The sequence below is a fragment of the Eleutherodactylus coqui genome, chromosome 1 (assembly GCF_035609145.1).
Source record: "Eleutherodactylus coqui strain aEleCoq1 chromosome 1, aEleCoq1.hap1, whole genome shotgun sequence".
Taxonomy (NCBI): domain Eukaryota; kingdom Metazoa; phylum Chordata; class Amphibia; order Anura; family Eleutherodactylidae; genus Eleutherodactylus; species Eleutherodactylus coqui.
This window is the reverse complement of record NC_089837.1, coordinates 392,740,371-392,762,120: the sequence shown is the minus strand read 5'-3', so window position 1 is coordinate 392,762,120 and position 21,750 is coordinate 392,740,371. Positions and strand designations below refer to the sequence as shown.

General features: G+C 41.2%; 1 protein-coding gene across 1 annotated transcript in view; it reads left to right on the top strand.

Moving 5' to 3' along the window:
- Window positions 1-21,750, top strand: part of MYO16 (myosin XVI) — a 339,522-nt gene that overhangs the window by 77,166 nt on the left and 240,606 nt on the right. The window contains exon 5 of the mRNA XM_066579909.1: window positions 16,039-16,147. Coding sequence (XP_066436006.1) covers window positions 16,039-16,147 — 109 coding nt within the window. The remainder of the gene's footprint in view (window positions 1-16,038; window positions 16,148-21,750) is intronic.

Sequence of the window (21,750 nt, the reverse complement as noted above, 5' to 3'; positions counted from 1 at the left end):
TTTTACTTTATCAGTGAACTTGGCTATTTAAGTTTATATTAAAGATTAGGGGTCCAAAAGTCAGCAAGGTGACTTGTGAGCATTTGTGTTTATTTATTTTGCTCGGTTGGTGGCCAAGTTTCAGTTAATGAGCTGCTAGTTATTGCTGTGATGCGGCTTTTCCTCAGACATGTGGCCTGATTAAAAGTTCAATTATATAGCGTACTATTGGCATCATCAAAGTAGGCAATTAATTTTATGATTGCGTTAATGTCAGATGTATTGTATGTTTGGTCCCTGTTAATGAAGAATAAGAATGAACAAAGACAAGATAATTCATTTTATTATATATATTATTTCCAGTTTACAAAATAGTAGTTGAAATTATGAACCTACTTTATGTGTTATTCCAGGCCAAAACTAAAACTTCAGTCACAGTCAGCTACATGCTCCCAAATTTTCTTTTACTTAAATTATATTGTTCCAGATTTACCCTGCTGCTCTGTTTTAGGTTGCAGCTGAAGCTTGAGGTCATAAAAACAGAACAGCGCTGCCCTGATTCAGTTTAGAGTCAGGAATAATATTCCAACTGGATGATATAATTTTATAATGATAACCAAAAAAGTGCAATTCTGGTGTTGTGTTCACCGTCCTGGATAAATGACGTGAGCTTGCTAATGCGAGTGCTTTATTCCAGTCTTCTATGCCTATAAAAAATGCCTAGATCTCTTTACCAATCAAGTAAGCAAGGGGGCCTCTTCCCCAGAGATCTATCCAAAATAACCATATAAAGTCTTGAGATGCCATTGGCAACTTTATTTAAATGAGAGAATGCTAATTCAAATATAGTTTTGGGAAGAGAACACAAATTAGGAGTCATAAGGAGTACTAAAATTGCATATTTTGAGGAACTTATAAAAATCTTTCTTAGGAATGTGAACTTTTGCAGAAATGCCATTAAAGAATATTGGGTGATTACCTTCCCATATATCTGAGACTGAAATTATTCCTACAGTGATCCAGTTAATAATTGAGATATCTGGAATAATAAAGGGCATGGCCTATAAAGGTAATTCAGGCAGCCTAAAGGGGATAATAAATTTGGAAATTAGTATACCTTTCCATGCTGTGATCCCAGCTTCAATAATGATATAAGGAGATTTAGGTACAGAAATTCCAGTAGTTATTAGCCATAATAAAACATCAGCAGGTATAGTGTTTGGAAACAGTTTTACATATTCACCCACTACTTTGTGATGGTATTGGCTTTCCGTTGTCTGATTTGGCCAATTATAGTTGCATAGTAGTAATAAGAAACTTGCGTTAAATTAGCCTAATCCGCCTCAAGGGATGGGAAGTTATAAAGTGTGGGCTAACACAAGAGTGTGTTCCAAACCTATTTGTTAAGATTTTATTTGTACTTTATGGAGGTAAGACACTAGAACAGGGATAAGGAGATATATATATATAGGGAGACATATATAAAACTTTTGGAATTGATGGTATTTGGCTAACCCACAACGCTTCATGTTATAGAAAATTAGTAAAATTATGCTACATATCTTGGAATAATGGAATACAATTTGTCCCAAATAGTGTTCAAGGTGGGAAGGATTGTTTAATCCAAAACAGAGGTGAGTCTGAAACTCAGGTAAATGAATATTTGTTTTTTAAACCCAGGCATACACATACCTAAGATTTGAGATTTGGTGATGTTTAACTTGTAATAAGAGAGGCTGCTAAATTTATTTAGTATTTCTAACAGTACAGGTAATGAAGATTCTGGGTTGCTAAGGGCTATAATTACGTAATCCAAAAAGAAAATGATTTTCTGTTGTCTTTTCCCCTATAGTAATTCCAGATACATCTTTTGCATTCTTTACCCATTTCGCTAATGACTAGCGAAATATTAAATGTGATAATGAACATCCTTGCTGAATGTCGTGGGAGATATTAAATGGTTTAGAGGTGTATCCCAAAGTTAGTATAGTGGCAGATGGGAGGGAAAATAGTGCCATAATTCAGCCATATGCTATTTCAGATATCCCAAATTTGAGCAGAATTTCACTTAGGTATCTCCAATGTGCTAGGTCAAATGCCTTCTTTGCATCAAGGGAAAGAAGCAGATGAGGTGTCTGTGTATTTTTTAAATGGAGTTAATAATGTTTACAAATTTACAGGTATCATCAACTGAGTACCTAGGCTTAACAAATCCTACCTCATCTTGAAAAACCAGAGTGGGTAAAATATCTGCCAGCCTAGTGGCTCTAAATCTTTGAATATATTTTTAAGTTTGTGTTAAGTAAGGATATATGGCAGTTTCCAGGTATGTCTGGGACTTTCTCTGGTTTAAGGAGAGCAATAGTCATGGCATGTAAGATTTTGTTTTGGAGATTCTACCAGTTGTTTGTATATTGCTAAAAAAAGAAAGAATATAAGGGGATAAGGCAGACCCAAAAACTTTTATTATTATAAAGTGAACCATAATAATCAGCTGTAGTTTTCAATATAGTTTGAGGGTTGAATATTCTTTCATTTTGTGCATTAAATATATAAGATATTTTAAAGTTAGCAGCTCTAGATTTGAGACATGATGCTAATAATGCACTAGCTTTGGTATTTTGACTATAATACCTGGCATTTAGTTTCTGCAAGGCTTGCTCATATTTCTTTTAAATAATTTTTTATTGAGTTTTATAATAAACAAAAAATAACAGAAAGTTTATGTATATGTTGCGCTAGAATACAATTTTTTTTGTACTGTGACATGAATATTTTAAACATAGAATGTGTTGCTGAATATATTGAAACTAATGTTCCTTCTTACCAAAGAAAATAAAATAGTTGCCAGGTTAATGCAGTACGCCACTTGAGTACTAGCTATCAACTATATACCAGAAGCTAGAAACTTGTGTGTACAACTTGAAGAGTTTTACTTTATGGCAAAAGGGTCTATTAGGGAAAGGAGAGGGTTTAAAACATGGAGATATTTGAAAGAGTAGTATGTAGAGGGATTTGTATGCTAGTTAGTTGAGGGATGATTTGTCAGCCAAATGTTCCATTTGGATATAAAGGGATTGAATGTTCCACTTTGGACTGCCAGCATTTTTTCATAGGTGCAGTTGCCCATATTTCTATAAGTCTAGTTGATGTAACTGATCTTGGAGGTTATGTACCATGTCTGATCTAGCTGGGCAGTATTTTGCATGGTTTAATTGACTTAATTAAATAATAATATTATTCCAGAGATGTAATCTTAACTCATTCTCTTTTACCTGCAGTTGCTAGGCTTATAAAGTATCCCCTAAGATAAGCTTTATGAACATACCATATTGTGGAAGGCTGTATTTTAGGCTTGCAATTGTTATGAAATAAATCAAGGAATAATCAGGACATTTTTGTCAAGCATTTATAGGAATGTAAAAAGCAGTTCTTCAGTTTGCAAGGAATTGTTGGGGAGGTTATTATATGTTTCAAAAATAATTAGAGAGTTAGTGTGTAATTGTACCAAGTAATTATACCAAGTTGAGAAGTTACTACATATTGAAGCAACAGATTATCAGTAAAGAGCATGTCTACATGAGTGTAGGTATTGTGTGTGAAGAAAAGATGTAATATATTTCAGTAAGGTGTTGCAACCTCCACGTGTTAAGAAAAATTTCTTTTTGTTTGATATTTGATATTAATTGGTTGGTTTATCTATCAAACTAGAAGCAGAAGAGTCTAGAGATGGCAACATAACTTGGGTAAAATCTCTGCAATCAGGACACACCCATTCTTATAGTTGGTGTTCTTGAAAAAAGCATGATAACATTTAGTTTGTTTTTTAGTTTGGAGCATAAATGACTCCTATAGTATAATTTATGTTACTTATTGTACAGACCAAGATAATATATATTCCTATTGGCTCAATAAAGGCATTAATTGGAGAAAAAGCTAATTAATTTTTCATTGCAATGATTACTCTTCTTTTTTAAATAGCTGGAGCAGCAAGAACATTTAGGAAATGTTTGTGTCTCAACCAGGAAAAGTCCGCCTGATTGAAGTGTGATTTTTGTATGATATCTGCATTCAAGCTTTTAGCCTCTTTCCAAAGTAGAGACCTTTTAAAAGGACTGTTAAGTCCTTTTGCATTGAGTGGAATTATGTGGAAGACCATTTTTAGAGTTTATATAGATGCTGTGAAACACCTTGTGACCAGCTAACAATATGTGGGTATAGAATCTTCTGTAGAAACCTAATACATTTCAAGCACATTTCAAAAAAACTGAATTAACATCAAACAAGACAAACATATGTTTGAGTATGCAGTGACTAGAGATGAGCGAGTATACTCGCTAAGGCATTACTCGCTCGAGTAATGTGCCTTAGCCGAGTATCTCCCCGCTCGTCCCTAAAGATTCGGGGGCCGCTGCGGCTGACAGGTGAGTTGCAGCGGGGAGCAGGGGAGAGCGGACGGGAGAGAGGGAGAGAGAGATCTCCCCTCCGTTCCTCCCCGCTCTCCCCCACCACTCCCCGCCCCCTGCCGGCCCCCGAATCTTTAGGGACGAGTGGGGAGATAATCGGCTAAGGCACATTACTAGAGCGAGTAGTGCCTTAGCGAGGATACTCACTCATCTCTAGCAGTGACCCTTTAGTGATGATGCAAAAGGGGTTTAAAAGTTAAAAATATCTAACTGAAATATGCATGCAAGCCACTCCTGGGCTATGATGCACGCAGTATGTAAGGCATCATGGTAAGGATTCTCAAAAGTAATATTAAAACATACAATTTAACAACAATAAATGATGGTATAGGGTAAAAAATAGTTATGCGTGCCCTTCAACCCACACACAAATGGGAGAAGGCGTATGGCCATTGACTGATATAATTTACATCTTTATGTGGTTGATTATGACACCCATTCATCTTGCAGTCTCGTAACTTGCTTTCCTCTAGATGAAATTGGAACAGTAGTGAGTCCTCAGTTCTGGAGAAGCTCTGTCAGCTTGACAGAGAAGTCAAAAGCTAGTTTCTTTTCCTCTCTTATTACTACTAGTTTTCCAGTATATTATATGATACATTAACTGGTGCCATTTTAAAAAACAGGCCCTGTAGCTATGTCAATGAAAAAATAAAAAAGTTATGATTTTTTTCAATGTGGGGTTGAAAAGATGAAACATAAAAGAGAAAAACTGCTGCAGCAGAAAAGGGCTAAATAATAAGTCATTTTTCTTACGACTAGAGATGAGCGAGCATACTCAATAAGGCAAACTACTCGAGCGAGTAGTGCCTTATTCGAGTACCTGCCCTAAAGATTCGGCTGCCGGCGCGGGTGAGAGGTGAGTTGTGGCGGTAAGCAGGAGGGAGCGGGGGGGGGGAGAGAGTGAGAGAGAGATCTTCCCCGCTGCTCCCTGCCCCCCGCCAGCAGCCGAATCTTTAGTGACGAGCGGGCAGGTACTCGAATAAGGCATTACTCGCTCGAGTAGTTTGCCTTATCGAGTATGCTCGCTCATCTCTACTTATGACACATTCCCTTTAAAATGCAGATCCATCTATGGAAAGTAAAAGGTAAATCTACACATTTTATAAGTGCATTAATTAATTAATTACATATACAACAATTGTTTAATGAGACTCCGTTATCTTCTGTGAGGCCCATAAAATAAAATAATGATGTCACAGAAAATGTAGTGCATGCGGGAATGACTTTCTTACCTTCCTTACCATTTCTCTGCCGGCAAAGCTAATGGTAGGCTCTATTTCTGCTGTGTTTTTTTTAAGGATAATGGCAAAAACTGATACAACAGCCACATGTGAACACAGTCTCTTGTTACTACAAATGCAGACTGTAATAAAGCACTTCAGGAAAATCATAGGGGACTTAAATGTTCAGTCATTTCCATTTTCTATTACTGTCTCATAAAGGGACGGATTCCAATAATAGAAGTATATTAGTGAACAGTTGTCAGTATGAGACTTAGAAACAGGTTACATTTATTACTTGTCTCTTTATATTTTATTTAGCTTTTATCATTATTATTACATATAAAATATATCCTTTAGGGGCTGGTGCCACAAGATTTTCTATGATCAATAATTCTCAGAGTAAATTCATGCCCTATGGGAACGGATGTAGATAAAAGAGCTTGTATTACAGATTACATGGAGTAGGTCTGTTTTAATAAATCCACCAAACAACAGAGGTTATGCATGAAAAAGGCTGGAGAGAAGACAATGGACTTGGAATACTGTAGATGTTGTTTACTAAATAACATGAACACAGATTAGCTTAATTGACATTTAGGCCTTAGTCAGACGGGCGTTTTTTCGTGCGATTTGTGCTTGCGATTCGCGCATATATAGAACCAATGGTTCGCTATGGTATCGGTCACATGTCCGCTTTTTATGCGGATATGCGATAAATTATAGGACACGACGATTCGCAGATTGCACCTATCTGCGTTCGGCGTTTTATGTGTGCACCAAAATCATTTACTGCAGCTAGCTGCGTTTTTATTGCCGGCCAGTCTAAGTTTCATGCGCATTTTGATGCGCACGGCGATTTTAATCCGGTCAGACGGGCATTTTGCTGCGACGATTAATGCGGCTAGGTGCAGATTTTTCCCCTCGATTTTTCGCCCCCGGTCACGCGATTTGCGCATGCGCATCTGTCATGCGATCCGCAAATCGCACGAAAAAACGCCCGTCTGACTAAGGCCTTAAGATGTAGAAACAGACACAATTGCAGGCTAATCTGTTTGGGGTTTTTTTTACCTACTTTCTACCAAATCTAACATTTTATGACTTCTAGATGGCCGGTATAACAAAACCTGGTTACTGATCCTGATTTCCCCTGCCACAGCTGCTCCCCAAATTGCCAACCCTTTTTAGTGATGAGCTCAAACTTGTCCTGCTAGCGCAGCCAACACAATATCATGGGTTTCAATTCATTGCTACTTTTTTAATAATGTGTTGTGCAACTTCAATAGGTCCCGCACTTTGAACAAACTTGTGCTCATGCAATAACCAATGAAATAATGAGCAAAGGTTAACTATAATGAGTGCTGGCCACTTGTGGTCCCATTTTCTTCTAACTTGCTGTCTACTGCTTGTTTGTCGTGTCAATTCCATCTCTAGTAGTGGAGATACCAAGACTTATGGGAAACGGATAGGAGTTATGACATTTTGCATATAGAAGTCTATGGTCAGGGGGATAAGGAAGCAGCTGTAGGGGGAGAAGGAAAACCAGATAAGACTCACACAGGTATGCTGCTACATATAAAAGAAAGTGTTTAATATTTTACAGCTACTGGAATCACATGTGTATCGCTCCAGTGCTTTTCTATAATGTCATCCATGCTGCTATTACTAATGAGGATGCGCTGCAGAGTTATATAAGATATAGTGCTCTCCTATGTGTACAATGTATGGGAAACATCATAGCAGATAGTCTTCTCCGACCATTTCAATGAAGACTGAGAATTAAACATGGAGTTTGTAGAGAGAAAAATGCAATATACAGGTCATATAGTATAGTACGAGCTGAGCCCAAACTTGTCCCTACTGATTCTACCAGATTTCACAAAATAGACATTGCAACCAAGAGCTGCTCTAAAATCTTTCACCTCCTGTTTGAACAATTGAAAAGCCTCCAGATGTCCTACAGATAGGATATTTTTTTCTATTTGAATAATATCCAATTTCATCTAAACATAAAACTCCCACAGATTGAGATCCCTGGCTGAGCCACACTTCTGGATCTCTTCTTGGATGGTGCCGAATCTCCATAGACTAAAGTTTCCTCCTAATCCATGATCTTACTACTCCAGGACTCAAGTGTCTCTTGTTGTAACAAAATGTACCATGCTTGACACTTTCAACAGCTGTGCAAACTGTCTTCTTCTGTCAGACTTCATCTTTCAGCTATTTCTAACATAGGAGCTCTCTATTGACAGATGTACTTTATTATATGCCAAACTTTCCTCTTGTGGCTAGCAGTTACCCTATTTTGGGTAGCATGCAGTATTACCCCTAGTTTTTAGGACCTCCCTCTGACATCACATGTCTATACAAACCTTGTTCTGAGCACCAACCGGTGCTGGATCTCATCTTCACTCCAACAATCATGTATCTGTACCTGAGATTGCTTTTACATGTACCTGACTTTGGCTTGTGACTTCACTTCTGAACCTTTGCTTATGACCCTGACCTTGGCATTAGACTATTACCTTGGATTGTAATTTGGAGCAGAGTCTTCGTGTTATAACCATAATAAAGGGACATAACCTACAGGTCCCTGGCTGATGAATTTATTCTGATTTGCAGTTGTCCCTGGTTAATACTTAACCATAAACTATTGAAATAAAATATGGCCTGTCAGGTTTTGACACTTCCTTGCTTATGATATGATGCTTGAGACTTCTCCCCTGCTCTTTACTGTGGGTTGTACATCCTAAAGGCCCTGATTTACTTTGTCTAATGGTCCCGCCTCATGTCCCTAATCCCTCCCTCCAAAGCAGAGAAGTAGATTATACTGTATATTATTGCACACGTTTAGCTGTTTATACTTTTTCATCTGTTTAGTTTAATCACTCATAACCTAAGCATGGTGTTTTTTTTTACTACTTCTACCTCTTACTGACCATCACAGGATTTCCCTCTAATTTGGGAAATATATTTTCTCTTAATAACAAATTCATACATGCCCCCTTTTTTTTACTAAGTATTCATACTTCCAATTTGAAATATGCATATCCTCCTGGATTTGTCATTATTAGGCCTTAGTCAGACGGGCGTTTTTAGCCGCGATTTGCGCATGCGTCCGGCGATTTTATAAAACCATTGCTTTGCAATGGTATCGGACACATGAGCGCTTTTTATGCGCTCGTCCGATAAATTATAGAACAGAAATCACAGATCGCACCTATCTGCGATCTGCGATTCCTGTTCTCTTCTCTATATGCGCTCAATGGGGCCGGCGGCAGCAGCGCCGACCCCATTGAGAACATATAGAAGACAAATCATTCTTCTCTGCCACAGCTGTAACAGCTGTGGCAGAGAAGAACGATGTTTGCCCATTGAATTCAATGGAGCCGGCAATACAACCGCTCCATTGAAAGCAATGGGCTGCCGGCGTGCGCGGGGTGAATTGTCGGGAAGGGCTTAAATATATAAGCCCTTCCCTGCAATTCATCCTAAAATGTGTTAAAATAAAAAAAAATTGTATACTCACCTTTCCGCTGCAGCCGGAGTCAAGCCGCGGCCGCTGTCAGTTCTCCTGAACTGCTTCTCGGCACTATTCAGCCGGCGGGGCTTTAAAATCCCCACCTGCTGAATGATCTGCCTCTGATTGGTCACAGCCCTGACCAATCAGAGGCTGAAAACACTCACACACCCATTCATGAATTCATGAATGGGTGAGTGACTGCTGCCTCTCAGCGCTGAGCCAATCAGGGGCAGGTCTGACTCACATCCATTCATGAATTCATGAATGGGTGTGAGTGAGACATGCCTCTGATTGGCTCAGCGCTGAGCCAATCAGGGGGCAGGTCTGACTCACACCCCCTTCACACCCACTGCAGGACGGCCGGCTGCCGGGAGAAGGTGAGTATATATATATTTTTTATTTTACACATTTTAGGATGAACTGCAGGGAAGGGCTTATATATTTAAGCCCTTCCCGACAATTCATCCCGGGCTCACCTGCAGCGCATTGCTTTAAATGGAGCTGGCTCTATTGCCGTCTCCATTGAATGCAATGCGCTGGACAGCTCCGGCCCGTCTCTAATGAAACGCGGCTAGGAGCAGATTTTCGGGCGATTTGCGGGCGACTTGCGCGCACCGGTCATGCGATTTGCGGATGCGCATCCGTCATGCGATCCGCAAATCGCGTGAAAAAACGCCCGTGTGACTAAGGCCTCAGAGATGAGTGAGCACCAAAATGCTCGAGTGCTCGTTAATCGAGTCGAACTTTCAGTGATGCTCGAGAGTTCGTTTCGAGTAACGAACCCCATTGAAGTCAATGGGTGACTCAAGCATTTTTGTATATCGCCGATGCTCGCTAAGGTTTTCATTTGTGAAAATCTGGGAAATACAAGAAAGTGATGGGAACTACACAGAAACGGATAGGGCAGGTGAGGGGCTACATGCAGGGCTGCATTTCGGGCTCCGAGGTCTCACTATTAAGCCACAATCGTGGCAAGAGTGAGACCCCCCCACCACCCCCCACTGTCAGCATAAAGATCGTTCTCCTCTGCCACAGCTGTAACAGAGGAATTACTGTATAGCTGTAACAGAACGAATTTTCGGGAAGGGCTTCAAAATATAAGCCCTTACCTGAAAATCATCCTAAAATGTGTAAAAATTAAAAAAAATGTATACTCACCTTTCCGCTGCAGCCGGAGTTCAGCCGCGTCTGGCCGGCAGTTCTCCTAAACTGCTCTGAGTAGTATTCAGCAGCCGGGGATTTAAAATCCCCGCCTGCTGAATGAGCTGCCTCTGATTGGTCACAGCCTCACCAATCAGAGGCAGCTCTCACTCACACCCATTCACGAATTCATGAATGGGTGAGTGAGTGCTGCCTCTGATTGACTCAGCACAGGGACCAATCAGGGGCAGCTGATTTTTAAGCCCTTCCCGAAAATTCATCCCGCGCTCGTCGGCAGCCCATTGCTTTCAATGGAGCCAGCTGTATTGCCGGCTCCATTGAATTCAATGGTCAGTGCTCGTTTAATCGAGACGAGTACCGCGTGGTGCTTGTCTCGAGTAATGAGCATCTCGAGCACCCTAATACTCGAACGAGCATCAAGCTCGGACGAGTATGCTCGCTCATCTCTAGTCATTATTACTTTTCTATTTTCACATTATAATACACCACTTATTTCTATTGGACACTGTAAACACTACCTATTGTTCTTATAGATGTTTTGTCAGTGTACTGTCTCTACATTGGTTTTGCTTTTCTGTTATTTTGACGAATTATTCCCTTGTCTCTTTAATTCCCGACTTTTTCTTGTTGTTATGTTTAATACTAATCAAAAGAAAATTTTAAAAACAAAGACATAGGAACAGCCATCCCCCCTTTCATGGCGTGAACGTTCATTTGTCTGATTGTCAGCTCAACTGAATATGCCGGTGAGCATCCAGTGAACGAGTAAATGCTCATTTGTTGACTAACTGGTACTTTCATGCCAACATAAAAATAATCACTGGCTGACAGCAAGTCCCCTCATGTTAACAGGGAAAAGTGCTGCCTGAATAATCACAGTAGTAATTGTTTGTCCCCATACCAGTGAATCTCTGCCAATGTGAACAGCAGTATAAGCAGTACTCCTTATAACGGGCATGTTCTTGGGCCACACAAAAGAGATCTTAAAGACCTTTTACATGGCTAAATCAATGAGATTGACCTTCATTTTTTTGACCTTCACACAAGCAAATTCAGGATGTATAAGGCATCCTGTTTCATTGGTATCAGCAGCACATCCCTCTTCACAAGGGGAGTTGTATTGCCAACAACAATGATTTTGGAGACTGTATGAAAGATGCAGTAAAGGCCCATTTACACGCAACTGTTATCACTCAAAATTCGTTAAAATGATGGCTTTTGAGCGATAGTTGTGTGTAAATGCTACCATCGTGCACTTTTCGTCCAAATGATGATTTTTAGGTGAGCTTAAAATCCATCATTCAGACTGCATGCTGTGTTCTCTATGGGAGCAGAAGATAACATTGTATTCTCTCTGCAGCCCCTGCATGAAAACAAATCGCTGACTGCTATTTCCATGGGAGTTAGAGATTACATTGTATTCTCTTAGCAGCCTATGGCTAAACAATAGAGCTTATTGCAGAGCTCAGACTACCTGCTGAGTTCTTCAAGCAGCTCAGGAGGCTCATTTGCATGCAAATGAAGCTGATAAAGTATTAATGGGCATTAGTACCCATTAGTACTTTATGTAAAATGATCACTAATCCCCTCCTCTCTTCTCCCCATTGGCTGATTGCAATAATAAGGGGCAGGGAGGAGCTAATCACCACCTCCTGCCTCCTCCCATTGCTGGCTGCGGACAAGGGTGGGGAGGGGGTGGGAGCTTAGCTCCGCCCCTTGTCCACAGCCAGCAATGGGAGGAGGTCTCAGCCATTGGGACGGCGCTTAGCTCCTGCCCCACCCACCCTCTCCCATTGGAATCAGCCAGGAGGGAGGAGAGAAGAGGCAGGGAGTTTAGCAGTCACACTGCTAAACTCCCTCTCACCTCCCTTCTCCAGCCACTGTCATTGGCTCCCATAGGAGCCCATGCAGCAGCCAATGTATTCCGACCAAAAAAATCCAGGACTATCTTTGGGGCCCGACGTCAAAACACCCGGCGCTATATTGGCCAGTCGGGTGCTTTTACATCGTGGGAATATGGCCATGGGATCTGTTGCATTGGAATCCAGTGCATGAGATCACTGCGTATATTGGCTGACCATGAAAACAGCAGGCCGATATACGCTCATGTGAAAGAGCCCTTAGGGACCTTTTAAACAGCTTGAATGAGCAACAGTCAACAAGAATGACTTTTGTTTGTCTGGCCTTCACACAGGCTGATTCGGGATGCATGAGAGATACATACTGTTTCATTGCTGCTGGCAGCACATTCCCCTTTTAAACAGGAAGATGTACTGCTTACAGTGATGATATTTGGAGCATGAAAGATGCAATACCCTTGCATAGTTTTTGCAAATTAAACGTTTGCTTATTCATTGCATTGCTTGATGATTGGGCAGATAAATGTTCCTAAGGGCTTAGTCAGACGGGCGTTTTTTGCCGCGATTTGCGCATGCGCATGCGTCCGGCGATTTTTTAAAACCATTGCTTCGCAATGGTATCGGACACATGAGCGCTTTTTATGCGCTCGTCCGAAAAATTATAGAACAAAAAATCGCAGATCGCACCTATCTGCGATCTACGATTCCTGTTCGCTTCTGTATATGCGCTCAATGGGGCCGGCGGCAGCAGCGCCGACCCCATTGAGAACATATAGAAGACAAATCATTCTTCTCTGCCACAGCTGTAACAGCTGTGGCAGAGAAGAACGATGTTTGCCCATTGAATTCAATGGAGCGGCAATACAGCCGCTCCATTGAAAGCAATGGGCTGCCGGCGTGCGCGGGGTTAATTGTCGGGAAGGGGTTAAATATATAAACCCTTCCCTGCAATTCATGCTAAAATGTGTTAAAATAAAAAAAAATTGTATACTCACCTTTCCGCTGCAGCCGGAGTCCAGCCGCGGCCGCTGTCAGTTCTCCTGAACTGCTTCTCGGCACTATTCAGCCGGCGGGGCTTTAAAATCCCCGCCTGCTGAATGATCTGCTCTGATTGGTCACAGCCTGACCAATCAGAGGCCGGTTTCACTCACACACCCATTCATGAATTCATGAATGGGTGAGTGACTGCTGCCTCTCAGCGCTGAGCCAATCAGGGGCAGGTCTGACTCACATCCATTCATGAATTCATGAATGGGTGTGAGTGAGGCATGCCTCTGATTGGCTCAGCGCTGAGCCAATCAGGGGGCAGGTCTGACTCACACCCCCTTCACACACACTGCAGGACGGCTGCCCGGAGCTGCAGGCAGAAGGTGAGAATGCAATTTTTTTTTATTTTAACACATTTTAGGATGGATTGCAGGTAAGGGCTTATATATTTAAGCCCTTACCGACAATTCATCCCGGGCTCGCCCGCAGCGCATTGCTTTCAATGGAGACGGCTGTATTGCTGTCTCCATTGAATGCAATGCGCTGGACAGCTCCGGCCCGTTTCTAATGAAACGCGGCTAGGAGCAGATTTTCGGGCGATTTGCGGGCGACTTGCGCGCAGCGGTCACGCGATTTGCGGATGCGCATCCGTCATGCGATCCGCAAATCGCGGCAAAAAACGCCCGTCTGACTAAGGCCTAAGACTGTTTTTGCTGCGGAAGGAGGCTCTTCAGAGTCATGGCAACTAACCATTCCTTTTAAAAAGTATTACAAAGTGTATAGTAAACTCAGCACCATTTAGTAAGCTTTTTTTGATCTCACTAGCACCATTTAGGTAACATTTACTTTTAGGTAAATATTCAGTAAAAACAAAAGTGTCATGAATTGCAAAAATAAAAATAAAACGCTGTTTGCCAAATTCATTGGCTGTTTGAGACTGTTTTTTTTATCATCCTTGACAGTTTTTCTAAAGAGATATGGTTACATAATGTCATTAAATGTGATATATTTATTAAAGACGTGTTTCATTGTTTTGCAGGAATATACTGGTATATGTATACACTAGTCATGATTTGGCACAAAAAATAAGTGTCTAATATACCTAGTGAGTCAAGATATGTTCACACCTGTGTCAGAGGTTCCGTTAAGAGCCTCCATCATAGATTCTGCTTAACTTACTGGGGAAAAGTAGTGCAGCATGCAGCAGGATTTTTTCAGATAAAATAATGCATTTCATGACAGAAACCTATTCTAGCCAACAGCGTCCATTGGTCGCTGTTCGTGTCCTTGATATAACTAATTTGGAACTCCATTATTCTAGTTTTTCTCTCCCTTGACAAAGCCAAAGAAACGAAATAATTAGTGCTAACAAAGCCTTACATCAAATTTAACATGCCCCATTTCACATAAAGCTGACGTCACATGGGCATAAGCGCATTTGCACCTCATATTTGTGCAATGGGCATTGTGCAAAATGTGTGTACCTTCACTATGTGCTATGCTTAAAAATTGTATCATGAAATGTGCTTACTAGAGATGAGCGAACGTACTCGTCCGAGCTTGATGCTCGGGCGAATATTAGGGTGTTCGGGATGTTCGTTATTCGTAACGAACACCACACGATGTTCGGATGTTCGTCTATATGCGCTCAATGGGGCCGGCGGCAGCAGCGCCAACCCCATTGAGAACATATAGAAGACAAATCCTTCTTCTCTGCCACAGCTGTAACAGCTGTGACAGAGAAGAACGATGTTTGCCCATTGAATTCAATGGAACCGGCAATACAGCCGACTCCACTGAATGCAATGGGCTGCCGGCGATCGCGGGATGAATTGTCGGAAAGGGGTTAAATATATAAGCCCTTTCCTGCAATTCATCCAGAAATGTGTAAAAATAAAAAATATATATATACTCACCTGGTGCCGACAGACGGAGTTCAGCGCGGCAGGCTGCAGTTCTCCTGAACTGCTCTGAACAGCTGTGAGTAGTATTCAGCAGCCGGGGATTTAAAATCCCCGCCTGCTGAATAAGATGCCTCTGAATGGTCACAGCCTGACCAATCAGAGGCCAGCCCTCACTCACACCCATTCATGAATTCATGAATGGGTGAGTGAGGGCTGCCTCTGATTGGCTCAGGGGCAGCTCTCCTGCCCCTGAGCCAATCAGAGGCAGCCCTCACTCACCCATTCATGAATTCATGAATGGGTGTGAGTGAGGGCTGGCCTCTGATTGGTCAGGCTGTGACCATTCAGAGGCATCTTATTCAGCAGGCGGGGATTTTAAATCCCCGGCTGCTGAATACTACTAACAGCTGTTCAGAGCAGTTCAGGAGTACTGCAGCCTGCCGCGCTGAACTCCGTCTGTCGGCACCAGGTGAGTATATATATATTTTTTATTTTTACACATTTCTGGATGAATTGCAGGAAAGGGCTTATATAGTTAACCCCTTTCCGACAATTCATCCCGCGATCGCCGGCAGCCCATTGCATTCAGTGGAGTCGGCTGTATTGACGGCTCCATTGAATTCAATGGGCTAACATCGTTCTTCTCTGCCACAGCTGTTACAGCTGTGGCAGAGGAGAACTTGCTGTGTCGTTCCCATCATTTTCTTGAATTGCCAAGATTTTCACACATGAAAACCTTAGCGAGCATCGGCGAAATACAAAAATGTTCCGGTCGCCCATTGACTTCAATGGGGTTCGTTATTCGAAACGAACACCCGAACATCGCGGGAAGTTCGTTTCGAATAACGCGAACCCGAACATTTTGGTGTTCGCTCATCTTTAGTGCTTACTGCATTTAACTAGTTTCATGCTATATGTAAATATTTTTTTTCTTCTTAGTCTGGGGCAAATGTTCTCTTGCAAGATGTGAATGCCAATGTACCTCTTGATTATGCCAGTGAAGGAACTGAATCCAACTCAATCCTTTTAACCTATTTAGAAGAAAATGGTATGTATAAAGTATAAATACTGTTTTGAAGAACCTACCTTGCCTCCTACTTTCCTTAATTCCTTCCTCTTTATACCCCTTTAACCTGCCTTTGTGTCATTTGTTTCTATTGCGTGTATGGGATACATAAAACATTGCATCAAATTCACTGCTTAATTTATAAGTGTAGTAATTTAAAGTAATCCTAGAAAAATAACCATTTATATGTGGAACCAAATAGTAATTAATCATTGCTCATTAATAGCTTCATTAAAATAGAAACTTGAACTTATTAGTCTTTCCTCCGATGTGTGCATTTTAATGCTTATTATATGCATGCAAGCACAGTGGCCTTTAAGGTAATGATGATAGCATGGTAATGAAATGGCAGAATAGCTAATCAAACGGTCATGATTACACTAACTGGTTGTGCAGTGTGGCTTAAAGTATAAATTTATCATGATACATTGTTTCTTACCATGGAAAATATATTCATAACATTAGAGAAACAATAATTTGATATTATTTTATTACACGGTCTTTATTGGGCATTTGCATTATTTCTTACTGTGCATATTTATACATGTTGTCTTTATAAGAAATGGTTAAATGACACAGTGTCAAAAACACATTTATATTCTAAAACAGTCTGCAGCTGGATTCCTGGGAGGACTGTTAGAGGCCATTTTACAGATATTTCTGATTCTCTACAGTTTACATGCTCACAATCCTAAACCATGACTGCTCAAGCAGTCAAGGTCCTAGAGCCGGCAGAAAATGCCTCTGAAGAACAGTAGCAATTCATCAAATCTGACACTAGCTTGAAGGCCTTTGTGTAATTCAGCCAACATGGAGATGAGCTAGAAATGAAAATTACATCTTTCATTGTAAATAAGAAAAAAAATAGACCTAATTAATTTGGGGTGGAAATCTGATACTTGGCCAAGTTCTTAATTGGGTCTTTAGATATCTGTTAGAAAGTACACTCAAAGGGGTTTTCCCACTTCTAGATGTTTTTACACAGCTCCATACATTGCGCAGTGGCTCGGGTTGGTACTGCAGGCTGAGTCCCATTCACTTCAATAAGACTCAGCCTGCAGTACCAACCTGGGCCACTGCACAATGTACGGAGCTGTCTGAAAACAGCTAGAAGTGGGAGAACCCCTTTAAGGACCGTTTAGAAGGCCTGATTATAAAGCACGAACATTCACCCAAATGTTCGTTCGCCTGATCTGATCATCAGGCCCTGTAAAAAGGTTGACAATCAGTGGGCAAATGAGCAAATGTTTTTGTCAGCTAACTGTATTGTTTATGTGAGCATTAAAATGCTAGCTGTCGAACACACATCTCGTGTACACAATCATATTAACAATTGTCTGTCCGCATACTACAGAACAGCTGCCTGTGTGAATGTTATTAACAAGTGCTGACCGACATGCTCATTGTCATTTGGTGCTTCTTACCATGGGCAGATGATTTGCCAATGTAAAAGAGCCTTTAGTTTAATAACGTCAATAACCTATTTATTAATTAGAGTAGCCATACATATAGTGATTGTTCAGTGCTTTATCATTCAGCTTACATCAAACTGAATCTGAGTTTCCTGTTCCAGAGCCTTTGGCACAGATCCGTTCAAAAATACTCGCATGAAATGCGCTATTTTGTCTGGGAAAATGCCAGAGGGCATGACGGAACCCATTATAGTCAATGGAGTCCGTCTGGCACCATTTAGTTCAGTCATATTATAGATTCAGCTTTCCATTTATCTGCTCCCCTGATGGAACAGAAGAACTGAAAGCAAAATGGTGATATGAACAAAGCCTAAGAAGTGAGGAAGTGCTGTGTGCTCTGTTTTATAGAATTATGTGATACTTGATTTTAGGTGATTGCTGACCTTTTGCTGGCCTTATTCAAAAAACAAAAAATGTAAGAAACATTTACAGACAACATTATATAACTCATAAAATTACTGTAGGTAGAATACTATATTATCAGTTGAGGATTTCTCATATCTCTGATTTTAAAACCCAAACGTCATGGAAAAAGGTATATTTCCTCCAAATGACTTAAAGGGGTTTTCCCAGGGAGAATACTATTGATCATCTATCCTTATCATCAAAAGTTGATCTGCTGGGGTCCACTGTCGGATCAGCTGATTGTGCGCCAACTGACAGCGTCGCAATAATACTACACAGAGGTCGGAGCAGAGACTTCCGCTGCTTCCACTCCATTGTGTAATTGTGGCACTCTCAGTGGGCGCACAAAGGGGAAAGGGACTTGTTATTTGTATAGCGACAACTTATTTCAGGGAATTTTTTTTATTTGTTACTGGGTACTGATTTTACCTACCTCTGATGGAAGGCTGAGTCAACCTTGTGCTGGCTACCTGAATCATGCGGGGATTGAACAACCTTCAGGTCGTGAGTGAAAGCTTAGGACTGCATACTGCTGCCTTAACACTCTGCGTCACACGAGGCACACAATCAGCTGATTGCTTGGGGTCCCGAGTGACAGACCCCAGCTGATCAAGTATTGATGACCTATCCTGAGAATAGGTCATCAATAGTATTCTCCCTGGAAAACCCCTTTAATAAAACCTCTGAGATACGTTCTGTACCACTTATAGTGCACCTTGTCTAAAGGTTGAATATCACTGATATTGCCATATTTATCTATATCCTCATACAAAGATATAAAAAGACAGGCACTAACACTACTTCCCAACAGAATGCAGACAGGTAGATTGCTATATGGAGGAGCATTATGCAAGTACAAGATATGTACTTATGAACCATCCACTCACATGCCTACCACAAATTGGGGGAAAGAAGTGGCTGCTTAGCATTACACCTACACATAGACAAGGCATAGAAAGGGTACCAAGTCCCATTGATATGTTTAGTGCACCATGCAGGCTTGCCCTGCATTTCAGTGATCCACACTGGATCAACATCACAGGCTTCCCAAGTATCCAATGCCAGACTGCTTACTGCAAGAAACAGTGATAAATACCAATAAATACAAGGTATTAGTTCATATTTTGGACAAAATACGTAAACTCACAAGCCTACACTACCATTTATAAAGATATCACTGCAAAGGGAAAAATCAACTCAAATATCACAGCCATATATAGTGTGGCTCACTTGGAAATGCAGGGTAACCCACTGGCCTGAGTTACATGTGGCCTAATTAGTAGGTTGTAAGCCTGCATGTTGCAATACACATATCAATGGGACTTGACACCCTTTGTATGCCTTATCTATGTGCACTAAAGGGCTATTTACATGGGGCAATTATCACTCAAAATCCATTCAAAGGAACAAATTTGACTGATAATCGTCCAGTGTAAATACAAAAAAAATTGTTCACTATTCAAAATCTCTGATTTTGAATTAGCATAAAAAACATCGCTGCATCGTGGGCTTGTCTTTGCATGTAAACGCTCCCCCGCTCAGTGCTTCTTATAGGATGTGTAGCACAAAGCGATAAGCCAATGAGAAGCCCACGGTCAAGCATTGAAGTCTGCCTGGCTTAAAGGGGTGGTCTCGCGAAAGCAAGTGGGGTTATACACTTCCGTATGGCCATATTAATGCACTTTGTAATATACATCGTGCATTAAATATGAGCCATACAGAAGTTATTCACTTACCTGCTCCGTTGCTAGCGTCCCCGTCTCCATGGTTCCGTCTAACTTCGGTGTCTTCTTGCTTTTTTAGACGCGCTTGCGCAGATGCATCTTCTCCCTTCGGCTGGTCTTGGAAGCATCGGCGTTTTGGCTCCGCCCCTTTTTCGCGTCATCACGTAGCTCCGCCCCCGTCATGTGCCGATTCCAGCCAATCAGGAGGCTGGAACCGGCACACGTCATGGGGCGGAGCTACGCGATGATGCGTACAAGGGGGCGGAGCCAAAATGCCGATACTGCCGAGCGGAGCCGAAGGGAGAAGAAGGGAGAAGACGGATCTGCGCAAGCGCGTCTAAAAAGGCAAGAAGACACCGAAATTAGACGGAACCATGGCGACGGGGACGCTAGCAACGGAGCAGGTAAGTGAATAACTTCTGTATGGCTCATATTTAATGCACGATGTATATTACAAAGTGCATTAATATGGCCATACAGAAGTGTATACCCCCACTTGCTTTCGCGAGACCACCCCTTTAATGCTCTGTACAAATGCTAACGACCTTAGCGATGATTGGCGCTTGTGCAGTTGTTTAAATGACTGTCATTCTGTTTAAATGGTATATAAGAGTGGTCATTCCTCCGGGATCATTTTACATATAGATAAAAGCTGTAGGGAGAAATACAGACCTCATGCGGACACATTGGCGAAACTGAATGTACTCTGCTTTAGGGCTCGGTCAGACGAGCGTGTTTTACATGCTGCTATAGCAGTGTGTAAAACCATGCTTCTATAGCAACCAATAAGTTGCTATGGAAGCGCTCACACGGACTCTTTCTAGAAGCGCAGAATCTGCACTTCTAAAAAAGAACGGACAGCGAGTGCCAACTCACCTGTCAGCTCCGTGGTGCACGCTGTCCAAGGTGCTTACCATAGACTCCTATGGAAGCTGTGAAAGCACACAGCCCACACTACAGATGTGTGAACGGGCTGCTCAGCAGCATGGTTTACACATTGCTTAGCAGAGTGTAAACCACACTCGTCTGACCGAGCCCTTTTCGTGATAAAATGTGGAATAGTTTTAATCCTTCTTATCTGTAAACAAACTATTGAGTTGCACTGAGAATGTGATAACTTTCCTGTAATTCAAATTGGAAGTCTTTGATTGGTGTGGTCAATCAATAAGCAATAAGTAGTTAATTAGGGTTTTCAAAAGCGGGAAAACAAAACATCACCTGTGATTTCCTATGTCTTTATTTACAAAAATCTGTGAAAACATCAGCTATGCCCTTTCTGGGCTTAATGTCACCAGGGTTAATTAGTGAATAGAATTTATACATTGTTAGTACAAAAAAAAAACAAGCAATATTGAGTATATGAATAATTGCAAAAACACCTGTCTTATAAATCGGGAATAATACACCGGAATTTCGGAGAGCTGCACTACTATCTATATTCAGGCTATTTTGACAGATTTTGTTGATAACAAGAGCATGTGTTCTGTTATTTACATTACCCATGTCTGGGAGTTTTGCCAACATTATATTTTAATTAAAGACACAGAATATAAAAAATATGTGAGAAACAGACATTCAACAGGTGTTGTGTGACTACTGCAATCTGATCTTCAAGGTCAAATGTATACTCATATCTAAAACTTAGGAATCATACAGTACAATACACAGAGTCTAAGGCTTCTTTCACATGGATAATTGTCTGAAGCTAAGTTACATGCGTCAAAAAATCACGACCAATAAAACCAATGGTTTCCTATGGAAACCTTCAGATAAACGATTTGTAGCCGCATCAAAAAATCAAAACGAAAAAATAGGACATCAGCGGCGGAATTCAGCGACTGCCATTCCCTGCTGTGTCAAAAAATAGGTCTTGACCTATCTTTTGGCAGAAAATTGCTGAAACCCACATAGACCCTTATGGGAGATTATGCAGGACGGCTGGCAAAGCGAGATGAAGGGTTTTCCCTGCAGCTGGGAGAGAGAG